Source organism: Hyaena hyaena, unplaced genomic scaffold, assembly GCF_003009895.1.
Source record: "Hyaena hyaena isolate Hyena2069 unplaced genomic scaffold, ASM300989v1 scaffold_60, whole genome shotgun sequence".
Classification (NCBI taxonomy): Eukaryota; Metazoa; Chordata; class Mammalia; order Carnivora; family Hyaenidae; genus Hyaena; species Hyaena hyaena.
In genome coordinates, this window is record NW_024080692.1 from 3,471,708 (window position 1) to 3,496,395 (window position 24,688).

The 24,688-nt window shown below is 48.4% G+C and overlaps 1 protein-coding gene across 6 annotated transcripts in view; it reads left to right on the forward strand.

Moving 5' to 3' along the window:
- SIRT5 (sirtuin 5) overlaps positions 1-24,688 on the forward strand; it is a 70,077-nt gene that overhangs the window by 32,979 nt on the left and 12,410 nt on the right. Inside the window, exons 1-6 of one of the 6 annotated variants that reach the window (XM_039231866.1) lie at positions 2,412-2,872; positions 9,139-9,288; positions 10,470-10,603; positions 17,365-17,590; positions 21,227-21,314; positions 22,854-22,907. In XM_039231866.1, the coding sequence (XP_039087797.1) occupies positions 9,174-9,288; positions 10,470-10,603; positions 17,365-17,590; positions 21,227-21,314; positions 22,854-22,907 (617 nt within the window). In that variant the 5' untranslated portion in view covers positions 2,412-2,872; positions 9,139-9,173. Of the gene's footprint in view, positions 1-2,411; positions 2,873-3,070; positions 3,224-3,375; positions 3,445-9,138; positions 9,289-10,469; positions 10,604-17,364; positions 17,591-21,226; positions 21,315-22,853; positions 22,908-24,688 lie in introns of those variants that run through there. The other 5 variants (XM_039231868.1, XM_039231872.1, XM_039231869.1 and 2 more) reach the window with 5 other exon arrangements.

Below are 24,688 nucleotides of genomic sequence, written 5' to 3' on the forward strand. Positions count from 1 at the left end.
GAGCCGAAGTCGGACGCTTAACTGACTGAGCCACCCAGGCGCCCCGCCATGTTTACATTTGTACCAGAGCTTAAAGAAGACGGTCCACCCCAAATGGACAGCATGGGAATTAGCAAAGTGAGCGACTCTGAGAGAATATATATATATATATGTATATATATATGTATATATGTGTATATATATGTATATGTGTATATATGTGTATATATATGTATGTGTATATACATATATATATATGGGGTGTCTTGATGGCTCAGTTGGTTAAGTATCCAAGCCTTGATTCCTTTTTTTTTCTAAAATGTTTATTCAATTTGAGGTGGAGGTGGAGAGATAGAGAGGGCTCATACACTCTAGGGATGGGGCAGAAAGAGAAAATCCCAAGCAGGCTCCACACTGTCAGCGCAAAGCCCAACTTGGGGCTCAGTCTCACAAACTGAGCCACCCAGGTCCCCCCTTGATTTCAGCTCTGGTTATGATCTCACAGCACAGAGCCTCCTTGGGATTCTTTCTCCCTCTCTCTCTGCCCCTCCCCTGCTCACGCCTGCGTGTTCTCTTTCTCTCTCTCAAAATACACAAACATAAAAAAAAAAAAGTCAGAGTGTGTGTGGGGGGGGGATTTTCTTCCCAGAGGGAAAGTTTGGCATGTCTGAATTTCACTAAAGGGAGGAGGCAATAGATACCACTTCCCAGTGTATGGTCTCCTAAACTCTTATATCACCTCCTTCATTTTGCCAGGAAAACCTCTGTAAATAGGTAGTTACTGATAATCTGCTTTCGCTTGTTTATTTTTGGTGTGTTTTGTGCTGCTAGGGACTCATAAACAACATGAAAGAAAAAAAAGTAATTTACTTCTTCATTTTGGTAAAGATAGCCAAGCCATTATCCTCTCAGTTCTAGGCTTTTCTTCCGTGAGGTTGTTCATTTATTCACGTGACATACATTAAGTGATTTAATAATTTGAGTATCCACTATCAGGCACCATGAGGGGCCGGAAGTACAATTGTGAGCAAATAAAGACAACAAAGGTCACCTTCAGGGAAGCTTGCAGCCTGGGGGAGGAGAGAAAATGGAATCCAATAAACAGCAATACATTTGAAACCTTGAGTGGGATCATTGATGTAGTGCCGTAAGGGCCTGGATCAGGAACGAGGGGTCTCTCACAATGCCGGGGAGAGCGGGGATCAGAGAAAGCTTCCTTGAGGAAGTTACAACTGATGGGAGACGGGATGGTTGACAGGAGTTACTCTTGAGAGAATAGGGAAAGAACATTCCGGGAAGAGGGCACGGTCTTTGTTTTGAAAGAACAAGCCTATCGAGAAATCCAGCTGGAGTTGCTTGCAAGATGGAAAGGAAGGTACTTGCTGATGCTTCAGGAGGGAGTCAGCTCTTCCAGGCCTGGAAGAAGGAGTGGGGTGGGGGGGTGGGGGTGGGGAGGGTTGCTGCAGGGTGTGGACTCCTGGACCTCGATGGAATGCCACGTATCAGAGGTGGGTGAACACGTGGGCCTTGGAAGCATGGAACTTTGCAGTGAGGGTCCCTGGGCCTCCCCAGCTGCCTGCACCCCAGTGTCTGAATGAAGGGAAGGATGACCCCTCCAGGGCTAATCTCACACTCACACAAAACAGTGGAACGACACAGTAATGACAGACGGTATATGCGGTAGCCGGCACCTTTGTGTCTGCAGCTAAAGCACTTAGGTTCAATTTCTAGCTCCGTCAAAGGCTTTTCTGCCTTGGGCATTACTTCCATGGGCTTCAGTTTCCCCACCTGTAAAGTGGGGATAAGAGCATCTATCTTATCAAGCGGTGGGGAAGATTTAAACTGGTTAATGCTGGGCGCCTGGGTGCCTCAGTGGCTTAAGCGTCCCGGCTCCTGGTTTTGGCTCGGATCATGATCTCACGGGTCGTGAGGTCAAGCCCTGTGACCGGTTCTGCCCTTGGCAGCACCGAGCCTGCTTGGAGTTCTCTCTCTTCCTCTCTCTCTGCCCCTCCCCTGCATTCTCACGCTCTCAAAATAAGTAAACTTAAAAAAAAAAAAAAACTGGATAAGGTATGTTAAGTTCTTACAATAAGTCACAAAGTAAGTGCCACATACACATCCAGGACTTCTGGGGGGGAGGGGAGGAGGGAATAGTTGGATGTGAGACCCTCCCCCTCCTCCGATACCCTTGAACTCCTTAAGCCCCCGGGGGCTGCAACAGCCTACAGGAGCAAGAGAGGTTTCCAAAGTGGGCTGAATTTCCAGCCTAACTAGGAAGTGGTTGAGGTCTGGGACCAGAAAACAAATGTTAAGGTACCATTTTTTTGCACCCAGGTTCTCAGACCACTTCCCGTTCGGATCCCCGGGCACGCCCGGAAGCCAGTCGGCTGCAGGGAAGGAAGCGGGCGGTGAGCCTGAATCCAACGGAAGAAAGATGAGCCTGAGCGCTGTTCAGGGAAAGCAGACGCGTGCAGCCACCTGGGGCACCGACTCCTAGAGACCCTCACGCCATTCCCTTGGGCCACCCAGGCAAAGCTCTCCGTGGTCGTTGCCTGGGCACCCAGCTGACCATGTCTGGAAAACAGCGGTGTCCACCACTCGAACTGCTCTGTCCTGAAGCTGTGTGATCCGGCAGGACGAAAGCAGGTAGTAACCCACGACACCTCGGGGAAGCTCACAAAGACGCAGCAAGCCACTGCCCCCTGCCCCTCCGCGGGCGCGCAAAGCAACCTTCGCTGGAGGACAGACAGGCGCAGGGGTGACCCTAGCAGCCAGGCTGGGTCTCCGGCAGGGGCCGCTGCAGCCGGGCAGGTGGCCGGCCCGCCCCGCGGCCCCCGCGGCCCGCCCCCCGCGCCAGGGCCGCCGCTGCCGTCACCGTCCCCGCCTCCGGCAGGTGCGTCCCCGCGCGGCCCGCGGGCTCGGCGGCCGTCCCTCCGCTCCCCGCAGGGGTCCCGGCCCAACACGGAGCAGAGCGGACGCGAAGCTCGGCGGGCCCTTTCCGGCGGGGAGGGGGAGGGGGAGGGGGCGGTGCCGGGGGCGCATGCGCGCTCGCCTCTTCCGGGGCCCAGGACGGGTGGGAGGGCAAGGGGGAGGGGAGCGGGCCTGGCTCCTGCGGGAGGACCCCCGGAGGCTCCCGGGCTGGGCGGAGGCCCTTGCGGAGCCCCGAGCCCGGTGTGCGCAGCTGCCGCCCGACAGCCGAGGGAGGGGGCAGGAAGCGAGGTTCAAAGTCACGCGGCCGGAGCAGGTGGGCCTGGCGGGCCGCTCTGCAGGGGGAGCCGCAGGAGGGCTCCCAGTGGAGCCAGTGTGGCCCCAGCGGCAGTCCGGGTCGCAGATTATGGTGGCCCTGGGCCGGGCTGGGGGTGTGAGATGTGAAAGGGAGAGGTCAGGTTTAAGGAGAAGATGCCTTAAGGCTTTGCGGGGAGAAGGTGTGGGGAAGGTTCTGGAGCTCAGGCGTGGCTGTGTGAGGTGGGAGCGCCTGTTGGACCTTGAGGGGTGGGGGGGATGGGAGACCCAGAGACGTAGGAGGAAAATCTGGGAGGTGTGGTGCCTGGAAAGCAGAAGCAGCACATGTTTCCTGTAGAAGTGATCAAATGGGTCAGAGGCTGGATGTGGCCAAGTAGGAGGCTCTAGATGACCACTGGGTTTAGCAAGGTGGTTGGAGGTCGCTCATGGCCTTGACAAGAGCCGTTCGTAGAGGGGAGAGGGCATAAGTGTGCTCGTGGGGACTGGTACATTGCACTTAACTCCTAGGGTTTCCAGAAGTATTCACTTGTGTAAGTTTTTGCAGTTCCTTTGCAATATACGTCTGTATTTTAAATCAGTGTTTTTCTCTTGAATTCCTGACGTATCCTTTCATTTATTGTATTTTTCAGAATTGAAAAATACACAGGCAGCATAGAAACATTTTTCTTTTATTCTAATTCAGTAGGTGATTTCCAAAGTCTGGTTAAACGGGACCATCATTCACCCAGAGTAATGTTAGTGTTTGGGGAATCAGTCCTGCACCCAGAAAGTTCCCAATGACTGATGAATGAGTTTATTTCTCCCCTGTGGTCTGTCTGCCCACCCTAAAGATAAAAGGTAGAGTAATTGAGTTCTCTATTCTCTGACTCCTTACAGTGGTGGCCCGTGCTGCTTGGAAGAATTTGCTTTTACACTTGAAGAAGGTTGTATGCTTGTAGGTTAGAGCCACTGCTCACGCCCCTCCACCCCCCCGAAAAGCAGGTAAATGTTGGCACAGAAGAGGCTTCCAAGAAATACTTGGTGGGAGTATCTTGAAAATAGTCGTACGTTCTGAGCATTTTCAATCCTGGAAGTAAATTTCAGGTGGCACTGTTGTATTTAATCTCTACTCTGCACATTCCCTGAACGGTTTGCAGAACATCTTTTAAATGAACCGACAGTTTAGCAAAACGGTTCCCACGTTCATTAAAAACATCATGTGAAATGTTCACCAATAAAACAGGAAATACAGTGGGTTTTGTGAGCCCAGAAATTATCTCACTGATTCATTACTTCAGATAGACAATGAGAAACTTACGTTCTGAGATGCCTGGGTGGCTCACTTGGTTAAGTGTCCGACTCTTGATTTTGGCTCAGGTCATGATCTCACGGTTTGTGAGTTACAGCTGCATGTCAGTATCTGCGCTTTAGCTTGGGATTCTCTCCCTCTTTCTCTGCCCCTCCCCTGCTAGTTCTCTCTCCCTCTCTCTCTCTCTCAAAATAAGCATTAAAGGGGCACCTGGGTTGCTCAGTCGGTTAAGCATTCGACTTTGGCTCAGGTCACGATCTCACGGTTCATGGGTTCGAGCCACACGTCAGGCTCTGTGCTGCCAGCGTGGAGCCTGAGGCCTGTTTCAGATTCTGTGTCTCCCTCTCTCTGCCCCTCCCCTGCTCATGCTCAGTCTCTCAAAAAAATAAATGTTAAAAAAAGCATTAAAAAAAGGAAAGCTTAGATTCTACTAATAATAAATTAGTATGATAAAAGATTTGAAATACAAAGAATATACATGTTTAGAAAGTATTTTAATTGTCTTATAGTTCATGAGTGTGCGTGTGTGTGATTAGACATAATTCACATAAGGTAAGAACTAAAGCCATCTTCCCAAGAAGTACTTGCTCATTGTATCTGGCAAAGTATCTGGTAACTAGTAATTTTTGGAAATACTGAAACATGAGCGGATAAAACTTTTTTCTGCTTTATGATTATTATTGAGAGAGAAAGAGAGAGAGTCCCAAGCAAGCTCCATATTCCATGTGGAGCTCACCTTGGGGCTCAATCCTAGGACCCTGGGATCACGACCTGAGCAGTTATCAAGATTCTCCCCATCTGGCCCTTCCCCGCTCACTCGGGCTCTCTCTTTCTCTCTAAAAATGAATAAACATTTTTTTAAAAGATAGGAGAAAAGATTTGTTTTCCTTCCATAGCTAACCAGTAGAAGACTCATCATTGAGACCATCATGCAAAACAGCTGAGGACAAAGAACAGTATTATCAGCTGCTTTATGTTGCCGTCTCTGTTGGCTGGATTTTAATTCCTTAAAATTTTAAAAATTCTTGTTTTTTCTTAAATATTTTTATTTATTTCTAGGAGAGAGAGAGAGAGACAGCATGAGCAGGGGAGGGTCAGAGAGAGAGAGAGAGACACAGACTCTGAAATAGGCTCCAGGCCCTGAGCTGGCAGTCAGCACAGAGCCCGATGCGGGGCTCGACCCCACGAACCGCGAGATCATGACCTAAGCGCAAGTCGGACGCTTAACTGACTAAGCCACCCAGGCGCCCCAAAAAATTTTAAAAATTCTTAGTGACTTTGTAAAATGTTTGTTTATTTTGAGGAAGAGAGAGAATCCCAAGCAGGCTCCCTGCGGTTACTGCAGAACCCAACACAGGGCTCGATCCCACGAACCGTGAGGTCATGACCCAAGCCAAAACCAAGAGTTGGCCTTTTAACTGACTGAGGCACCCAGGCGCCTCAAATTCCTGGTGACTTTTAAAACCCTTCCTCCAGGTCTGAGAAACAACTATAACCATTTATTCCAAAGTTAGCGAGGTGTCTTTGATGAGAAGTAGGCTAAGCGTTTGGTCGTATGGACGGACTACAGTGTTTTTACCCCTTTATAAGCTGGTGGACGTCGAGTTTGCGTCCCTATTTTTGTCCTGGCGCTACGTGATGGGCGCTGGTGTTCTGCTGTGGCACAGAAATCATTTCATAGAACACCAGCGTCACACGAGGCTGCCCTGTGACCACGGTGAAACAGGACCAGACACGGTTCGGTAATTAGGTCCGAACCCAGACAAACACAAGAAGGTTTTCTAAGTCACAAAAATGACCAAACATTCTCCTAACCTGGGTGATCTCAGAGGCCACAGCTCTCTGACCACTCCTGGTTCTAGCCAATTTTTCTGTGTTGCACCTTGTAGGTAAGATTCACTAAAATGAGCACCGCATCCCCTTCTCTGTCCCCACCCAATCGGGGACACTGCCTTCCTTCCATGAGCCCTCCCTGACCTTCCCCAGGCAAGCGTCCTAAATCCTTTCTAACGCTGTTCCTGAGACGCGCTGTAGGTCCCCATGGTGCGTTTCTCTCTCCTTGCACCCTGCCGGCTACAGGTGTGCTTGCACACTTTCCCTGGAGAGCACTCACGCTGGAAATGACACGCGAGTACTTGTAGTGAAGGTCCCTGCTTCCCCTCTCATCTCCAAACTTCCTATTTCCCACCCCGCGTCCCACCCTTTGTACTAATTGGGAATTCTTCCATTTTTTAAAACATGAATGCAAATAAGTACGATGGTCTGTACTTCTATCTCCTTCCCTTTCTCCTATGGAACAGTATTTGCATCTGACTTTTTCCCCCTCAACGTTGTATCTTCTAGACGTGTCTATCGAGGTTGTAGAGAATGCCTTGGGGCATGTAGCTGGGTCAGTCAGTAGAGCAGGGACTCTTGAACCTGGGTTGTGAATGCAAGCCCCACGTTGAGGGTAGAGCTTACATTTGGAAAAAAAAAAAAAGATTAGAATGTCTTTTTTTTTTTTTTTAATATGTGACATCTGCACATTGGACTGATTTGTGGAATTAAATACTCTGATTTGGCACTTACTTATTTTTGAGCCTCATCTTCCAGAGAGTTATTTTTAACCTTTCTGAACATCCTCTGCTCAGCTGATACTAGCCCTCACTTCTTAAATTTTTTTTTATGTTTTATTTGAGACAGAGAGAGAACATGAGCAGGGGAGGGGCAGAGACAGAGAGGGAGACACAGAATCCAAAGCAGGCTTCAGGCTCTGAGCTGTCAGCATGAAGCCGGATGCACGGCTCGAACCCACGAACCGTGAGATCTTGACCTGAGCCAAAGTTGGACGCTTAACCAACTGAGCCACCCAGACACCCCTAACCTTCACTTCTAAAGTCAGGGAGCTACTTGCTTATAAATACTGAATCCACCAGCAAATCACATGTAATCACTTAGTTCATTTTTATTTAATTGTAGTAAAATATACCCAACATTTAGCATCTTAACTATTTTTAAGGGCACAGTTCAGTAGTGTTAAGTAGGCACATTCACATGGTTTTATAACCAGTCTCCAGAACTCTTTTTTTTTTTTTTATCTTACAAAACTGAAACCCTATACCCATTGCTTTTATTTTTAAACTATTTTCTAGTTCACATGCAGGAAAATTAACCCTTTTTTAGTGTGGTGTTCTATGGGTTTTGACAGACAATAATCACGTAACCGCCACCATAGTCAAGTTGAAGGACAATTCCCTCTCCCGCCAAAATCCCCTCCTGCCCCTTCATGCTCTCACTCCTCCCTGCTCAGGTGACCACCGACATGTTCTCTGTCCCCATAGTTTTGTCCCTTTCAGATGTCATATTGGGAGAATCCTACGTACCTCCTTTTGTGTCAAGCTGCATATTGTGAATGTGCCATTGTTTATTGAACTCATCCCCCGTAGATGGACAGACAGGTTGTTTCCCGTCTCTTGCTGTTAATCACGTTGATCTAAAGAACAACCCTGAGGATTCCTCATTTTGGATGTGGGCAAGTCTCACCGTTTTAAAAATTTCCTCACTTGGGATTGGTAGGCCAAAGGGAAAATGCACTTGTAATCTTGATCGGTTGTCTTCCAAAGCGATTATAAAGTTTCGGTAACTGTGTTTTTTTTCTCTTTTCTGGATCTACAGACCTTTAATTCTGAGTCCACCCAACAGTTTCCCCTCTAGATGGAAGTCAGCCCTGCCCATTACTCTTCTGATGTCGGTGATCCAAATATTGTCTTTCTCTGTGTCTGTTTGTCTTTTATAAATTTCCGCAGGGATGGATAAAAATTTACGAAATGTGCTTTAAGTCACAAGTTCCTTTGACTCGATGTCATCTTGATTCTCTTCGTTGCCGTAGTTTATGTCTTCCCTGCCAGGTTCTGTTCTCGGTTAGAATTTACATTCTCATGGAAACTCCATTTTGACCCTAAGTTGAGAAGACATACTTTTTTCCCTTACCTTTTCATACCTCTTAAAAAGCAGAAGAACTTGTTTTTCAAACGAATTCTCACATCTTACCCCTTCCCAAGCCTCTAAGGCAGTGGATCTCAAACCTGAACATTCATCAGAATCAACTTGGAGCCGGATGGGGGCTCCACCTGCAAAGTTTCATATCCAGTGGATCCGCGGCAGAGCCTCTACCTTTGCAATTTCTAGCAAGATCTTCAGGTGCCGCTGCTGGTCTGGGGACCCCTCTTTGAGAACCATTGCCCCAGGGCACCTGGGAGAGCTTGAAAACACAGACTGAAAATAATTGGTTTAGAGGATGCCTCCCATCAAGACCTGTTCCTAATAGGGGCACCTGGGTGGCTCAGTCGGTTAAGTGTCTGACTTTGGCTCAGGTCATGATCTCATAGTTTGTGGGTTCAAGCCCCGCATCGGGCTCTGTGCTGACAGCTAGCTCAGAGCCTGGAGCCTGTTTCAGATTCTGTGCCTTCCTCTCTCTTCCCCTGCTCATGCTGTCTTTCTCTCTCTCTCTCAGAAATAAATAAAAAACATTAAAAAATTAAAAAAAAAATCTGTTCCAAATGATTTTTGTCAGGGGTGCTCTTACTTTTATATACACGTGTAGAAATACAAGTTGATTGTTTCTGTTTGTGTCTGTGTTTGTTCTGAAGCCCGTCTCAGGAGTGAGTGCTACAAAGAAAACCTGATGCAACCTCACCAGATTGTCCCCTGCCGATTACTCTCCTGGCTGTACAGTGGACTGAAGTCTCCAGCCTCCACCCGAACCCGGATCTGCCCGACGATGGCTCGACCAAGTTCAAGTAAGTCTTTCTCAGCCTAGCCACTCCTTTATCTCTGGTGGAGTTTAAAGTACCTGAGCGTTTTTACACGTTGAGGGGTAATGTCTGGAGTGGAGTGGGTGCTGGGCAAGATTTTGGAGAAAGCCACGCTGCCCTCCTTCCCTCAGCCAACCCCTTCCAGGTCAGGATCTGGGGTCATCTCTTAGTAGTCAAGTGCAAGTCCATTGAAGACATTGTATTGCTTCTCCCAGGCTGTTTGCATTCAAGCTTCTCACATAAGATTTGCATTGGAATTTTTTTTTTAATGTTTAATTATTATTGAGAGAGAGAGAGAGAGAAAGAGAATCCTAAGTAGGCTCCCAGCTGTCAGTGCAAAGCCTGATGTGGGGCTCGAACCCAAGAACTGTAAGGAAGAGTTCCCTTCCCTTCCCTCCTTTTTCTTCTTTTAAGATTTCGCACCACATTAACAGTATTATATTTTACATCCTGTTTTCCAAGAACCAAACCTGAGTTGCCCTTTTTGTTTCTAGAAATTGCTTCAAGTGCGACCTGAATAGGGGTTGCTTTGACCTGGAATCTATTCATCAGTAGGATGACAGAGGTTACATTTCAGGTGAAAAAGACCATTAGGGCTGAGGAAAGTTTTACAGGTGAACTTTGAACTCCTTGAGGATATTTGTAGGGTTTGAACCCAGGAGTCACACAAAGACTTGGGTTCTTTGTGTGCAAAATACTTGTACATTTTCTTCCGAAGCATCTAGTTCGTTCAAGAGATTAGATCAAACTGTGCACTCGAATCCACCCAGACTGGGTTTCTTCTCTCGAATTCTTCCTGGTTGGTCAGCTTTAGTGGGATCATTTCTCTCACTATCTCTGGAAGGGGCGTGAGTGTGGACTGAAGTGTGGCATGGCTGGCCAGTGGCTGGGCCGGTCACACCCCAGGAACAGTGTGCCTGCACCATCTTCAGTCCTTTGAGATTTAGGCTGTCCGAAACGTGGTCCCGGAGAAGCTTCAGGAATGCAGTGGGAGAGGGTCACACATCAGGCCAGATGGATAGCATCTTCATGACCTAAGAATCATTTTTATTTGCGTTTCCTAAAGTATAATTTCATGCCAGGTCAAACCAAAATATGAACGATTGATATAGAAGATATATATCAGACGGTACCGTGGATTTATAAAGATTTTATGCACTCTTTAGGTATGGCTGATTTTCGGAAATTCTTTGCAAAAGCAAAGCACATAGTCGTCATCTCGGGGGCTGGCGTTAGTGCTGAAAGTGGGGTTCCGACCTTCAGAGGAGCTGGGGGCTACTGGAGAACGTGGCAGGCACAGGTGAGTGGGGTTTCCGGAATACCGAGAGGCTCTTCTGAAGGAAGCGGAGATAGAGTTTGACTTAGAGCCTGATGTCTGGCCCATAGACAAAAGCTTTGAAATTGACCATGACTCTTCTCATTTATTTTGGCCTCAACACAAAGTCTCTATAATTACGGTCTCAGGCATAAGCAACGCAGCTACTTTTTCTTACTTTCTAGATATGTATAGATTGCATTGATTCATGTCAAATTTCGATTTCTTCTAGTACTTAAAGTGGAATCAGAAAAGTCGTGATTAGCATAGTTCATTACTTTTCTATAGATTAATTATGAAATTAAGTATTACAGATTTTTTTAAGTTTATTTATTTTGAGAGAGAGAGGCAGCACGAGTGGGGGAGGGGCAAGGGGCGGGGGAGAGAGAATCCCAAGCAGGCTCCCAGCTGTCAGCATGGAGCCTGACACGGGGCTGGAACTCATGAAACTGTGAGATCATGACCTGAGCTGAAACCAAGAGTCAGAGGCTTAACTGACTGAGCCACCCACGTGCCCCAAGTATTACAAATATTTAAAGTTCCTGTGAACTTTTCATATTGGAAACCACAGTCGCACTTTCGAAGGCTTAGGGCTTGACATTTAAAAACTTTATACAGGGGCACCTGGGTGGCTCAGTAGGTTAAGCATCCGACTTCAGCTCAGGTCATGATCTCGCGGTTCGTGGGTTCAAGCCCCGCGTTGGACTCTGTGCTGACAGCTAGCTCAGAGCCTGGAGGCTGTTTCAGATTCTGTGTCTCCGTCTCTCTCTGACCCTCCCCGCTCATGCTGTCTCACTCTCTCTCAGAAATAACTTAAGCATTAAAAAAAAAACACTTTATACAAAGGTCATTAGAATGGAGACTCTGTGGGCATGGACTTTTTTAAAAAATTCACTTGTATTAAGGTATCATATACAGTTGACTCTCAAACAACACAGATTTGAACTGTGCACATCCACTTATGTGTAGGTTTTTTTCTATATATATTGTAAAATTTTTTTGAGATTTGTGACAAGTTGAAGAAACTCACAGATGAGCTGTGTAACTTAGTAATATCTAAAAATCTAAGACAAAGTTAGGCATGTCATGAATGCGTAAAGCACATGTACGTACTAGCCCGTCTTTATCATTTAAAAAAAATTGTTTTTAATGTTTATTTGTTGAGACAGAGAGAGGCAGAGCATGAGTGGTGAAGGAGCAGAGAGAGAGGGAGACACAGAATCTGAAGCAGGCTCCAGGCTCTGAGCTGTCAGCACAGAGCCTGACGTGGGGCTCGAACTCACGGACCGCGGGATCATGACCTGGGCTAAAGTTGGACGCTTAACCGACTGAGCCACCAGGCGCCCCAGTCTTTATCATTTACTACCATTCAAATTTATGGTAAAGAGTTAAAATTTATCAGAACTTCGGCACGCAAATGCAGACCATATTTGGTGCCATTCTTAGTCTAGAGTGATGTGAACACACATGAAGGTGCAGTATTAAATCACAACTATGTAAAATGAACTGTGGTGTACCCTGTGCCGCTGTAATAATTCCGGAGCCACTGCCTACGGCCGTTGATGTGACCTCAAATGTTGCAAGTATCCGCTTAAAATACGATGTGACACAGGGTGCCTGGGTGGCTCAATGGGCTAAGTGACCAGCTCTTGATATTGACTCAGGTCATGATCTCACAGTTTGTGGATTTGAGCCCCATGTTGCCGTCAGCCCAGAGCCTGCTGGGGATTCTCTCTTCCTCCCTCTCTCCCTCTGCCTCTCCCCCACGTGTGTGCCTGCGCGATTGTTTCTGGTAAACATTGAGTAACACTAGGGGACCCGTGTCAAGTGCCACCAGTGGTGTGGGAATTGCTCCTAAGAAGCAGAGGAGGGTCATGACTTTATGAGAAAGAGCTGAGTTTCTTGATATGACCCGGAGATTGAGGTCTGCAGCTGCAGTGACCCACCATTTTAAGATAAATGAATCTAATAAGGTCCATCGAAAAGAAAAAAGAGGCGCGCCGAGATGGCTCAGTGAGTTAAGCATCCAGCTTCGGCTCAGGTCATGACCTCATGGTTTGTGAGTTTGAGCCCCATGTCGGGCTCTGTGATGACAGTTCAGAGCTTGGAGCCTGCTTCAGATTCTGTGTCTCCCTCTCTCTCTCTGCCCCTCCCCCACTCGTGCTCTGTCTCTATCAAAAATCAATAAAACATTAAAAAATTTTAAAAAAGTAAAGCATAAAAGGAAATTCATGAAGCCATTGCTGTAGCTATACCAGCAGGCACAAAAACCTTGCACTTTTGGTGAAATATCTTTTTATCTCATATTGAAAATGCAGCTTTTAGGGCGCCTGGGTGGCTCTGTCAGTTAAGCATCTGACTCTTGATCTCAGCAAGGTCATGATCTCACATTTTGTGAGTTTGAGCCCTGCATTGGGCTCCATGCTGACAGCGCGAAGCCTGCTTCGGATTCTCTCTGTCTCCTCTCTCTGCCCCTCACCCACTTGTGCTCACTCACTCTCAAAAATAAATAAACATTAAAAAAAGAAAAAGAAAATGCAGCTTGCATGTGGGTTCAGGAATGCTGTACGAAAGGTATACCTGTAGACTAATCTGATTTGGGAGAAAGTGACATCTTTATATGACAACTTAGAGCCCAAAGAAAGGAAAGGACCTAAAGCTGGAGATTTCACTGCAGAAGATGGTTTGATAACCTCAGAAAGAGGTTTGGCTTTAAAGAATGCCAAGGTCGGGGCGCCTGGGTGGCTCAGTCGGTTGAGCATCCGACTTTGGCTCCCAGTTCGTGAGTTCAAGCCCCGCGTTGGGCTCTGTGCTGACCGCTTGCTCAGAGCCTGCTTCAGAAGCCCTTGACTTCTTTTCAACACGGACTTTTGCACTGACCCTAAAGCAGATGGTGGAGGCAGAATTGGTACCGTATAGAACCCTTTTCAGAGATGTGAACAGGTGAAAACGTTGGGCAGAGATTACAATGTATTTCTACAAAGTTACACCTGGTGTGCCTGCCTCTCCCACCTCCCCTTCCACCTCCCCACGTCTTCCTCCCCTGATGCCGCTGGGACAGGGAGACCTCCCCTCCTCCTCCTCCTCCCCCTCTTCGGCCTTCTCAGCAAGAAGGCGATGAGGATGAAGTCTTGATGATGATCTGTTTCCACTTAATGAATAATAGATACTCACCATCCATACAGTCGATACACCAGTCCATCGTGTGTGTGTGTGTGTCTTCGTGTGAGAATCTGATAACCGTGGGCCACAGACCTTAGGAGGTGTTTTCTGTTATCACCGTCATCACCCAGGAATTCGTCGTATACGGCGTCATGTGTAGACTTGGTGGAATTGCGTCACCTACCCTTATGGGGGCATAAAGCCAGTGATAGTTAATGTGATATGGATAAGGTGTTCGTTTTCTCACTGTTTGCAAACTTTGCTTGCCAAGAATTACGGTACACTACAGTGAAAAAAAGTAAGAGTGTTTCTAACACTGTATTGTGATTATGATTGTAATGCTGTATGCCAGAAAGGTATTATAAGCACTCCTAGCTTATGGGCCAGCTGCCGTGAAGCAATCTTTTTTTTTTTTTTTTTTAATATTTTTATTTATTTCTAGGAGAGAGAGAGACAGCGTGAGCAGGGGAGGGTCAGAGAGAGAAGGAGACACAGACTCTGAATCAGGCTCCAGGCTCTGAGCTGGCAGTCAGCACAGAGCCTGACACGGGGCTCGAACCCACGAACCGTGAGATCATGACCTAAGCGAAAGTCGGACGCTTAACTGACTAAGCCACCCAGGCGCCCCTGCCGTGAAGCAGTCTTATCCCTTATGCCAGGTACCATAAAGCAGTCATTGCTCCGGCTTCATTATCGGCGTATGAATTGTTATTTATTTATTCATTACATGATGTATGTATTCATTACATGAATGAATATGAATTTTTTCACAGTAGCTTTTATTTTTTTAATGTTTGTTTATTTTTAGAGAGAGTGAGCATGTCCACGAGTAGAGGAGGGGCAGAGAGAGAGAAGGAGAGAAAGAATCTCAAGCAGGCTCCCCACCCAGCATGGAGCCCAATGCAGGGCTCCATCTCAGGACCGTGAGATCATGACCTGAGCTGAAATCAAGAGTCTGATGCCTTGGGGCACCTGGGTGGCTCAGTCGGTTAGGCGTCCAACTTCAGCTCAGGTCTTGATCTCACGGTTCGTGAGTTCGAGCCCTGCGTCGGGCTCTGTGCTGACAGCTCAGAGCTTGGAGCCTGCTTCGGATTCTGTGTCTCCCTCTCTCTCTGACCCTCCCCTGCTCACGCTGCCTCTCTCTCTCTCTCTCTCTCTCTCAGAAATAAATAAAACATTAAAAAAAAATAAGAGTCTGGTGCCGTAACCAACTGAGCTGCCCTGGTGCCCCCTTTTTTATTTTTTGATGTCTACCATTAGTAACACGTATAACATCTACGGTGTTTTGTGTCATATGTAAGGATATTGATGTGGATACCAGCAGACAATTCACATTGTGAACAGACAATGTACTTTTGGTGTCGAAACATACAGTGCTGTAAATGTATTCCCTCTTCCTCATGATTTTCTTAGTAACATTTTCTTATTTTCTAGCATGCTTTCTTGTAAGAATACATTATATAATACATATAACACACAAAATGTGTGTTAATTGCCTGGTATCAGTAAGGCTTCCAGTCAGCAGTAAGCTATCAGTCGTTAAGTTTTGGGGAATCAAAAGTTACATGCAAGATTTTTTACTGCACAGATGTCGGTGCCCTTAACCCCCACATTGTTTAAGGGTCAACTGTATGTACGATAAAATTCATCAATTTGAACTGTACCATTTAATGTGTTTTAACAAGTGTGTCCAGTAGCATAGCCACGACCATGATCCCTTCAGGCCTTGCAGTCAGCCTTCAGCCCTCCTCCTGGCTCAGGAAATCCCTAGTTTTGGAGAGCAGGAAGTTTGTGTGTGTGTGTGTGTGTGTGTGTTTAATGTGTATTTATATTTGAGAGACGTGAAATGGGGAGAGTGTGAGTGAGGGAGGGGAAAAGAGCTAGAGACCATGAGTCGGGGGGCGGGGGTTGTGGGGGAAACAGAGGGTCTGAGGCAGGCTCCACACTGACAGCACAGAGCCTGATGCAGGACTCGAACTCACAAACCTTGAGATCATGACCTGAGCCGAAATCGGATGCTTAACAGACTGAGCCCCCCAGGTGCCCCTGTCTGTTTAATCCATCGCTCTGTCCCCCGCTCCCGGAACTCTGGCACGTGTGAGGGCTTACTAGACCTCTGTCGGCTGAATGAGGCCATCACACATAGCTGCTTCAGTACGCCAATTCCACGGTTGCTAGGCAGCTTCTTGTTAAATGAAGGGTTCGAGAACCTGCCTTTCCTGCCCTAGTAAATGCCCCAGGCTGGCAAATGTTCCAGATGTTGTCACCTCTCTGCGGCCCTCCTGGTGAGCCCGTGGATGCAGATGTGGGGACGAGTGGGGGAAGGGGAGCAGAGAGCCAGAGAGCAGTCGCTGAAGTAGAGAGTCAGGGGGTGGGGATTCAGGGGGGCTCGGGGGTCGCTCTGAGAGCAGAGGAGGAGTCAGTAGGGTCCAAGCGGCTCAGGGTTTGTAGGGAAGCAGAGAAGTCAGTGGAGTGTGTTCAAGTCCAGGTGTGTTCCGAGGACACTAGATACAGGCTCGTGCGCCCCCTGGAAACCGCCTCGGCCGCCGATGTGCTCCGTGCAGGGCAAGACGCAAGCACAGGGTGGGTGCGGGTGATCCGCGGCGCAGGTGTTCGCTCCCCCTTCACTCCCCAAAGGAAGGCTGATGCTACTAGCAGGTGGAAGGGCGGCCTTTCCACATGGGCTTGTGGCCCCCAGACGGCGACTGCCCTTCTCTCGTTCCCGGTAGATGAGATTTTTCTCTCCTGGCAGAGAAATCATACTTTAAAAATATATTTTTATATATTCTGTTAATACATATACAGTTTTTTTTAAAGTATATTTATTTTGAGGGAGGGAGGGGGAGGGAGGGGAAGAGAGGGAAGGAGAGAATCCCAAGCAGGCCCCACATTCAGCTCAGAGCCCGATGCAGGGCCCGAACTCCTGAACCTGAGATCTGAGATCATGACCTGAGCCGAAACCACGAGTCAGATGCTTAACCAGCTGAGCCCCCCAGTCGCCCCTGCGTATACTGTTCTTTTTATGTCTGGTCGTGTGCGCGTATGGACCTGTGATTATAGTTATAAAAAACTGGATTTCTTGAGGGGTAAATGGGACAGGTGCATTATCCATGCCTGGTAAGTGGGGAAAGGATTTCTCCAAGGTCCCCCGTTGGTCCCAGGATCGGGACAGAGGCTGGCGCACAAGGCCTCCCTGTCCCGCGTCTGCCGCACCGTGTGGGCCTAAGGCGGCCGTGTCCCCACTCGCTCCCCCCAGGAGCCGCCTGCCTCCGAGTTCCAGAGCCTTCGTGCATCCTTCCCTCTCTTTTTTTTTTTTTTTTTTTACTGTTTTATTTATTTCTAGGAGAGAGAGAGAGACAGAGACAGAGACAGTGTGAGCAGGGGAGGGTCAGAGAGAGAGGGAGTCACAGACTGAAACAGGCTCCAGGCTCTGAGCTGGCAGTCAGCACAGAGCCCGACGCGGGGCTCGAACCCACGAACCGCGAGATCATGACCTAAGCGAAAGTTGGACGCTTAACTGACTAAGCCACCCAGGCGCCCCTCCATCCTTCCCTCTCTGATGTCTGCCCCCGTCTCACCCCCAGGACCTGGCCACCCCTCAGGCGTTTGCGCGAAACCCATCTCTGGTGTGGGAGTTCTATCACTACCGGCGGGAGGTGATGCTGAGCAAGGAGCCGAACCCCGGGCACCTCGCCATCGTAGAGTGTGAGGCCCGGCTGCGCAGGCAGGGCCGACGGCTCGCCGTCATCACTCAGAACATCGACGAGCTGCACCGCAAGGCTGGCACCAAGAACCTTCTGGAAATCCATGGTGAGGGGCCCTTGCATGGGGAGGGGAACCAGACTGCAAGACCCACGTCCTGCCGTTTCCCACCTGGACCCGCTGGGTCACGATCTGCATTTTGACAGGACACCCAGGCGTCTGGTGTGCGCGTGGCGAGGCAGAGACGCGAGGGCCCAGCGAGGCTGGCAGGAAATGGGAAGTTTGGGCCGTCGAACAACCAGGGCTTTAGCCGTAGCCGCCCGGGAAGACTGGCTTTCCTGGGGGTGGCCGTTTCCTTTCCTTCCTCCCCGGCTCGCTGTCTCCCCCGAGGCCGGGCCGCCCCCCAGCTCTCAACAGATCAGTGATGTCACTGCAGCAAGCCCGCGGAGTTTGTGACACCCGTGTGACACCCGTGCCCTTTGTCTTCCATCCCGCTGGCTGGCTTCCCTCCGCCCTTGATGACACCTTCTTTTGCCCTCACGTCCTCTCTAACCCCCTCCCTTCTCTGAGCTCGCCAGGAATCTCTTGACCACTACAGTCTCACAGTCGTTCACCCCAGAGCATAAACGGGCTGCAAGATTTTCTTCCCAAGGCCTTTGTATTTAAGGGCCTACAAAACTTCCAGCCCAAGGAATGCATTGCTAATTGTGGAATTTCCAGAAGTGGTGACTGGGGCTGGGGGGGGGGGGGGGGGACGGGAATGTGGCTCATTTTCCTGGGCGTGCAGTGAAGTTGCCCGTTTTTGCTGGGATAACGGAGACCGAGCATGGTTCGCTTGGGTCCCGTCTCTCTTTTGTGTCCTCGCCGTAGTCCTTCCCCCGCTGGGTCTGGGCCGGTGTCCATGCGGCGCCTCACCCTGTCGGAATACAGGCGGCGTCACTGCCGTGGATAAGGGTGGAAAACGGGGTGCTGACACCTGTCTTACTTGTTTGAAGGATTAAACGAGATGATGTGTGCCCGTTAGTTGGGATTTGGGGGGTTGTGAGCCGTACGAACTCTCTTTTTTTTTGTTTCTTTTTATTGTTGAGAGAGAGAGAGAGAGAGAGAGACGGTGGCGGTGGGGGGGAGAGGGGCAGAGAGAGAGGGAGACACAGACTCTGAAACAGGCTCCAGGCTCTGAGCTGTCAGCACAGAGCCTGACATGGGGCTCAAACTCATAAGCTGTGAGATCATGACCTGAGCCGAAGTCAGACACTTACCCGACTGAGCCACCCAGGTGCCCGGTACGAACTCTCTTCTAATTTAGGCAAAGACAAAAGCTCCTCTCATCAAACTAAAGCCGCCACCAGGTTACAACGTGTATCGTGTTTTCACTGTGAGCCTCCCAAAGGAAGTAGTCTGCCCCAGCTGCGACATTTTATTATCCCGAACATTGTTACTTTGCACTCACCGAGACAGCTTGAGAAAACTTAAAGTAGACCCAGGTTTTTAGAAAACAGATCATATAAAAAAACAAATATGAGTGAAATAGAGTGGTTGAGCTATTTCTCACGATCCAGCTCTCTTGAATCACTTCCCAGTGACCCCGAGGCATCAGTGTTTTCCGGGCGTGTTTTCCACGCTCTCCCCAAAAGGCTGCTCCCCTCTCGTGTCCGGGCTCCCTTCCCACCTGCCGACGTGCGTCTCGGAAGTCTGGTACTGGGCCTTCCTGGATCGACACCAACAGGGGTCGGTGGGAATGGTCCAGACAACAGCCAGAACTCGGTTTCCCTCCTCCAGTGGCCCTTCGGTGGTTTGTGGGCTGAAAAACCCAGGGGTTGCCCTGGCCCCAGCAGTGACAGCCACGTCCCCGTGCCTTTCAGCCGGCGGCGTTCTCCCGCGTCAGGTGGGCAAGCGCAGGCTCTGATGGCCACCTCACGTCCGTCCTCGGCCGGGTGACAGTGGTCAGACGCGTGCGATTCCGGGATTGCTCCCGTGGGGAGAATGGCCTTACAGGAACTGACAGAGCGGGGACGCTGTCCGAGAGAACCCAGGGGCCCCGGGCCGCAGCTGGGGCCGTGTGCCGCCTCCTCTTCCCTCCCCTCCCCCAGCTTTGTCGCCTTGGAGTAAAGCCTCACCTCTCCCCGTGGATGCCATCTGCCTCGCGCACCAGGCCAGCGAAGGGAGCCACTGGCCGCTCCGGGCACCTTGCTTGGCTCCCATACCTCCCCTATTTTTTAAAAAATTTTATTTAATTAATTTTTAAAAAATGTACATGCAAGTTAGCGTATAGTGCAACAGTGATTTCAGGAGTAGATTCCTTAAAGCCCCTCACCCTTTCAGCCCCTCCCCCTCCCACAATCGCCCCAGCAACCCTCTGTTTGTTCTCCATATTTGAGTCTCTTATATTCCATCACCTTCCCTGTTTTTTACTATTTTTCCTTCCCTTCCCTTATGTTTGTCTGTTTTGTATCGTAAAGTCCTCATGTGAGTGAAGTCATACGATATTTGTCCTTCTCTGACTAATTTCCCTTAGCGTAATACCTTCCAGTTCCATCCACGTAGTTGCAAATGGCAAGATTTCGTTCTTTTTGATCGCCGAGTAAGACTCCGTTGTATGTACACCACGTCTTCTTTATCTGTTCATCCATCGATGGACATTTGGGCTCTTTCCATACTTTGGCTTTTGTTGATGGTGCTGCTATAAGCACGGGGTGCATGAGCCCCTTCCAAACAGCACACCTGGATCCCTTGGGTAAATACCTAGTCGTGTGATTGCTGGGTCATGGGATGGCTCTACTTTTAATTTTTTTGAGGAGCCTCCACACTGTTTTCCAGAGGGGCTGCACCCGTTTGCATGCCCACCCGCAGTGCCCAAGAGATTCTCTTTCTCCGCATCCTCACCAGCATCTGTCGTTGCCTGAGTTGTTCATGTAGCCATTCTGACCGGTGTGAGGTGGTGTCTCACTGTGGTTTTGATTCGCATTTCCCTGACGATGAGTGCTGTTGAGCATCGCGCATACCTCCCTTTGACAGAAGGCCACTGTCAGAGGATTACAGTCCTGTGATTGGACCAGTCGGGAGCGTGAGTCCAGGCTTGTATTTTGGGATGGGACTGACAGCTCTGTCCGCTCAGGGGACAGAGGAGAGATGGCTCCCCGAGGAAGGGATACTGGACAGAATGGAGCAGTGGACGTCCACTCTGGCGTGTGCTGGGCTCAGCCAGCACTGGGCGCGTGATGAATACGTAGTGAGTCATGGTCACCGTCACTGGGTTAGCTCAATAAATGGTTGCTGGTTTTAACAACTATTTGCTTCATTTACTAGTTGCTTATTTGTTTATTGAGCTGCTATTGTAGAAAGATTCAAAGTTTGTTGAGTCGACGTTAGGAGTTTGTCAATACATCCAAAGTATTGAGCCTTCCTCAATCATGTAGCTCGTAACCGTGTGCTTAGGTTTACATTGGCTTCATGTACCCTACTGATGGCTCCAAGGCCGCCTGAACATCAGGGTCATTCAAGAGCTCCTTAATCATGTCGTATGCCGTCTTATCTGTCCCTCTCGTTTCCAGATTACAAAATCCAGGAGGCAGATGCCCTTGGCTCGGTAGAACCGCATGCCTGTGGGTTCCCCTCGACACCAAGGGCAGGTCCGTTTGTGCAAATGAATGAATAAAAACTATATTCTGTTGTACCCTTTTAGATGTGAAGATAGTCCCTCCTAATTCTATTGAATTCCGGTCTTGTTTAACTTGTGTTTTTCAGGTAGCTTATTTAAAACTCGATGTACCTCTTGCGGAGCTGTGGCTGAGAATTACAAGAGTCCCATTTGTCCAGCTCTCTCGGGAAAAGGGTAATGACATTGCCCTACAGAATGAGTGTACCTTGTTTTCTCTTTTAAGTTGAACATAAATGTAAGGAAATTGAACATTAGCCTAAGATTCCTGTGGATGTTTACGAGACATGAGACTAGATTACAGTACAGCCATAGGATAACAGAACTATTTTGCTCAAAATTTGCAATGCTAAGTGAAAACCGCAGGGCCTAACTCTTATCTAATATGATCTGAACTTTATATTTAAACACACACGCACGTGCACACCCATGCACACACACACGCACACCCCTTGTTGGTATACCCGTGTGTAGATAAAAGACCAGAAGAAAATACAACAAAGTATTAACAGTGATTATCAAGCGTGGTGGGGTTATGGGTAATTTTTAGTAGTTCTTTATATCTTTCTGGAATTTTCTAACATTTCTGTGATGAGCATGTACTGTTATAACTAGGGAAAAAATAAGAGTAGACTTGAAATATTGAGGAAACTTTTACCTGGTCATTTAAAAAAATTTTTTAAGATTTTTTAAAATGTCTATTTACTTGAGAGAGAGAGAGACAGAGACAGAGACAGAGAGAGACAGAGACAGACATGTGAGCAGGGGAAGGACAGAGTAAGACACAGAATCCAAAGTAGGCTCCAGGTGGCAAGCTGTCAGCACAGAGCCTGAACCAGGGCTTGAACCCACAGACCGTGAGATCATGACCTGAGCTGAAGTCAGACACCAAACCAACCGAGCCACCCAGGCGCCCCTAAAATTTTTTTAAAATTATTTTTATTTTAATTTTTTTTAGAGAGAGAAAGACAGCATGAGGGAATGGGCAGAGAGAGAGGGAGACACAGAATCTGAAGCAAGCTCCAGGCTCTGAGCTGTCAGTGTAGAGCCTGATGCGGGGCTGGAACTCATGAACCGTGAGATCATGACCTGAGCTGAAGTTGGACACTTAACTGACTGAGCCACCTTGGTGCGCCTTACTTGGTCATTTTATTTTATTTTTTTTAAATTTTGTATGTTTTATTTATTTCTGAGAGAGAGAGCAAGACACAGCATGAGCCGGGGAGGGTCAGAGAGAGAGGGAGACACAGAATCTGAAACAGGCTCCAGGCTCTGGGCTGGCAGTGAGCACAGAGACCGATGTGGGGGTTGAACCCACAAACCGTGAGATCGTGACCTGAGCCAAAGTCAGACACTTAACCGACTGAGCCACCCAGGTGCCCCTTACTTGGTCATTTTAAATCAGGGTAAATTGCACAGGTAGTAAATTAATCTAGTATCATTGTAGAAGATTCAAATTATGTTGTATACAGTCCATATCATGAAACTCCTGATGGCTCCATCCCCTCCCCATACACAGGTTCCATCTTGTGAGGTAAAGTCACTGGCCCTTAACTGGGGTCTGTCCTTCGGAACCCCTCTAAGTTAGCCTGCAATAACTATGTGAGTTTTGAACCGGATGCTGACGCACGTGTACAGACTCACTGGGTTACGTTACATCTCTGTTCTTCGATTATACCAGTGTTCTTGCTGCCTTTCTAACACCCTTTATTCCAGGGCTCCCGAACCTGAAGCTCAGGATGCCAGAATCCCAGTGGAGAAGCTTCCCCGGTGGGTAAAAATCCTTGATCCATGTTTGGTTTTCCAGATTACTAAAAAAAAAAAAAAAAAAAAGAACCACAGTCTAAGTTCATTTACTGAGATGCCTCTTACATGCACACATGCAGACACTAACCCTGACGTGTGAGGCCAGGGGCCAAAGGTTGAAGGTGAACCACACCCAGGCGAGGAGAACCACCCCTTTCCCGTCCCTTCCCACGTTGCACCGTGGTGGGATCATTTGAGGTCTGGAGAGTTTCCAGAGCTGTTATGGTGGTTTCTTGTGAAACTGTTAGCTGCTACTGTCTTCGTCCCCCTCCTCGTCATCGGTGTCATTAACTCAGGGTGAAGGGGGCAGTGAGAAGTCTTGCAAAGGTGAAATTATAGGACCAAACAGGATTAAAAAAAAAAAACAAAAAACCCTAGAGAAAAATTTTTGCATCAGATTTTCTCTTTTTTTTTTTTTTAATTTTTATCTATTTTTGAGAGAGACAGAACATGAGTGGGGGGAGGGGCAGAGAGAAGGAGGGAGACACAGAACCCAAAGCAGGTTCCAGGCTCTGAGTTGTTAGCACAGAGCCCGATGCGGGCCTCGAACCCACGAACCATGAGATCATGACCTGAGCCAAAGTTGGACACTTAACCAACTGAGCCACCCAGGTGCCCCTGTGTCAGATTTTCAAAAGCAGACATTACAGCAGCATTTCCCAAAGTGTTTTATAGAGCACTCGATCCATGTGACATTGATGGACGTTACCATAGATTAAACAAATTTGAAGTATGTTTGCTTTTCCGCAGGACTTCTCAGAGCATTTAATACACTAAAGTACACTGTTCTTTAAAGAATAGTTATTGTATGTTAATATTTCACTAGTTGATTTAACCACAGACCTCTATTTATTATTATTTAAAAAATTTTTAAATTTAAGTGTTTATTTATTTATTTTGAGAGAGAGAGAATGAGAATGAGTGGGGGAAGGGCAGAAAGAAAGGGAGAAAGAGACTCCCAAGCAGGCTCTGCGCTCTTAATGTGGAGACCGATGCAGGGCTTGATCCCATGACTGTGAGATCATGACCTGAGCTCAAATCGAGAGTTGGGTGCTTAACCGACTGAGCTACCCTGGCGCCCCAGAACCCTATTTATCATTCTTAATGAGGGTTTTCATTACTGAATTCTGAAGTTTGATCTAAAACAATAGGGAATCCTGGGCAGTTCTTGAGAAGATTATTTAAGATGAAAATGAGGTTCGGAGAGTTATTGTACAAGGTCTATGTAAGATGACCCACAGGCAGTGGGGAGTGGAAGATGAGAGGAAGATAGCGAACTTGGCCGTGGTCAGGACAAGAGAAAGGTGAACCTGAGGGAAAATGAAAGGGGGTCCCAGATGCGTCTAGCAGGTGGCTGGGGTGTTAGAGGCGGGGCTGAGCCTGGTGCCTCCGGGCAGCCATGCCGAAGGGTGAGATGAAGTAGCTGGGAGCTGGAAAGCTACGGTTAAGTCCCCACATCCCGCCGAGTCCACGTTGAAGATGCGGATGGCTTCATCCGAGATTCACAGGTCGGGCAGCGTCCCCTGCAGCAGGCAGAGAGAAGCTCCAAGGAGCTGCACATGATGGAGATGGTTCTAGGTGGGAGAGGCAGGGCAAGGAGGTTACTAGGGCGAAGAGGGAATTGTTTCGGGCAAGGTCACCTTCCTTCTGGGGAGCCTGGGGGTGTTTGGGGCGGGTTACCCCTCTGGTGCTGACCAGGTCGTTCCAGAGTGACTGGTTAGAGACCACATTCCCTGGAGAGGCTG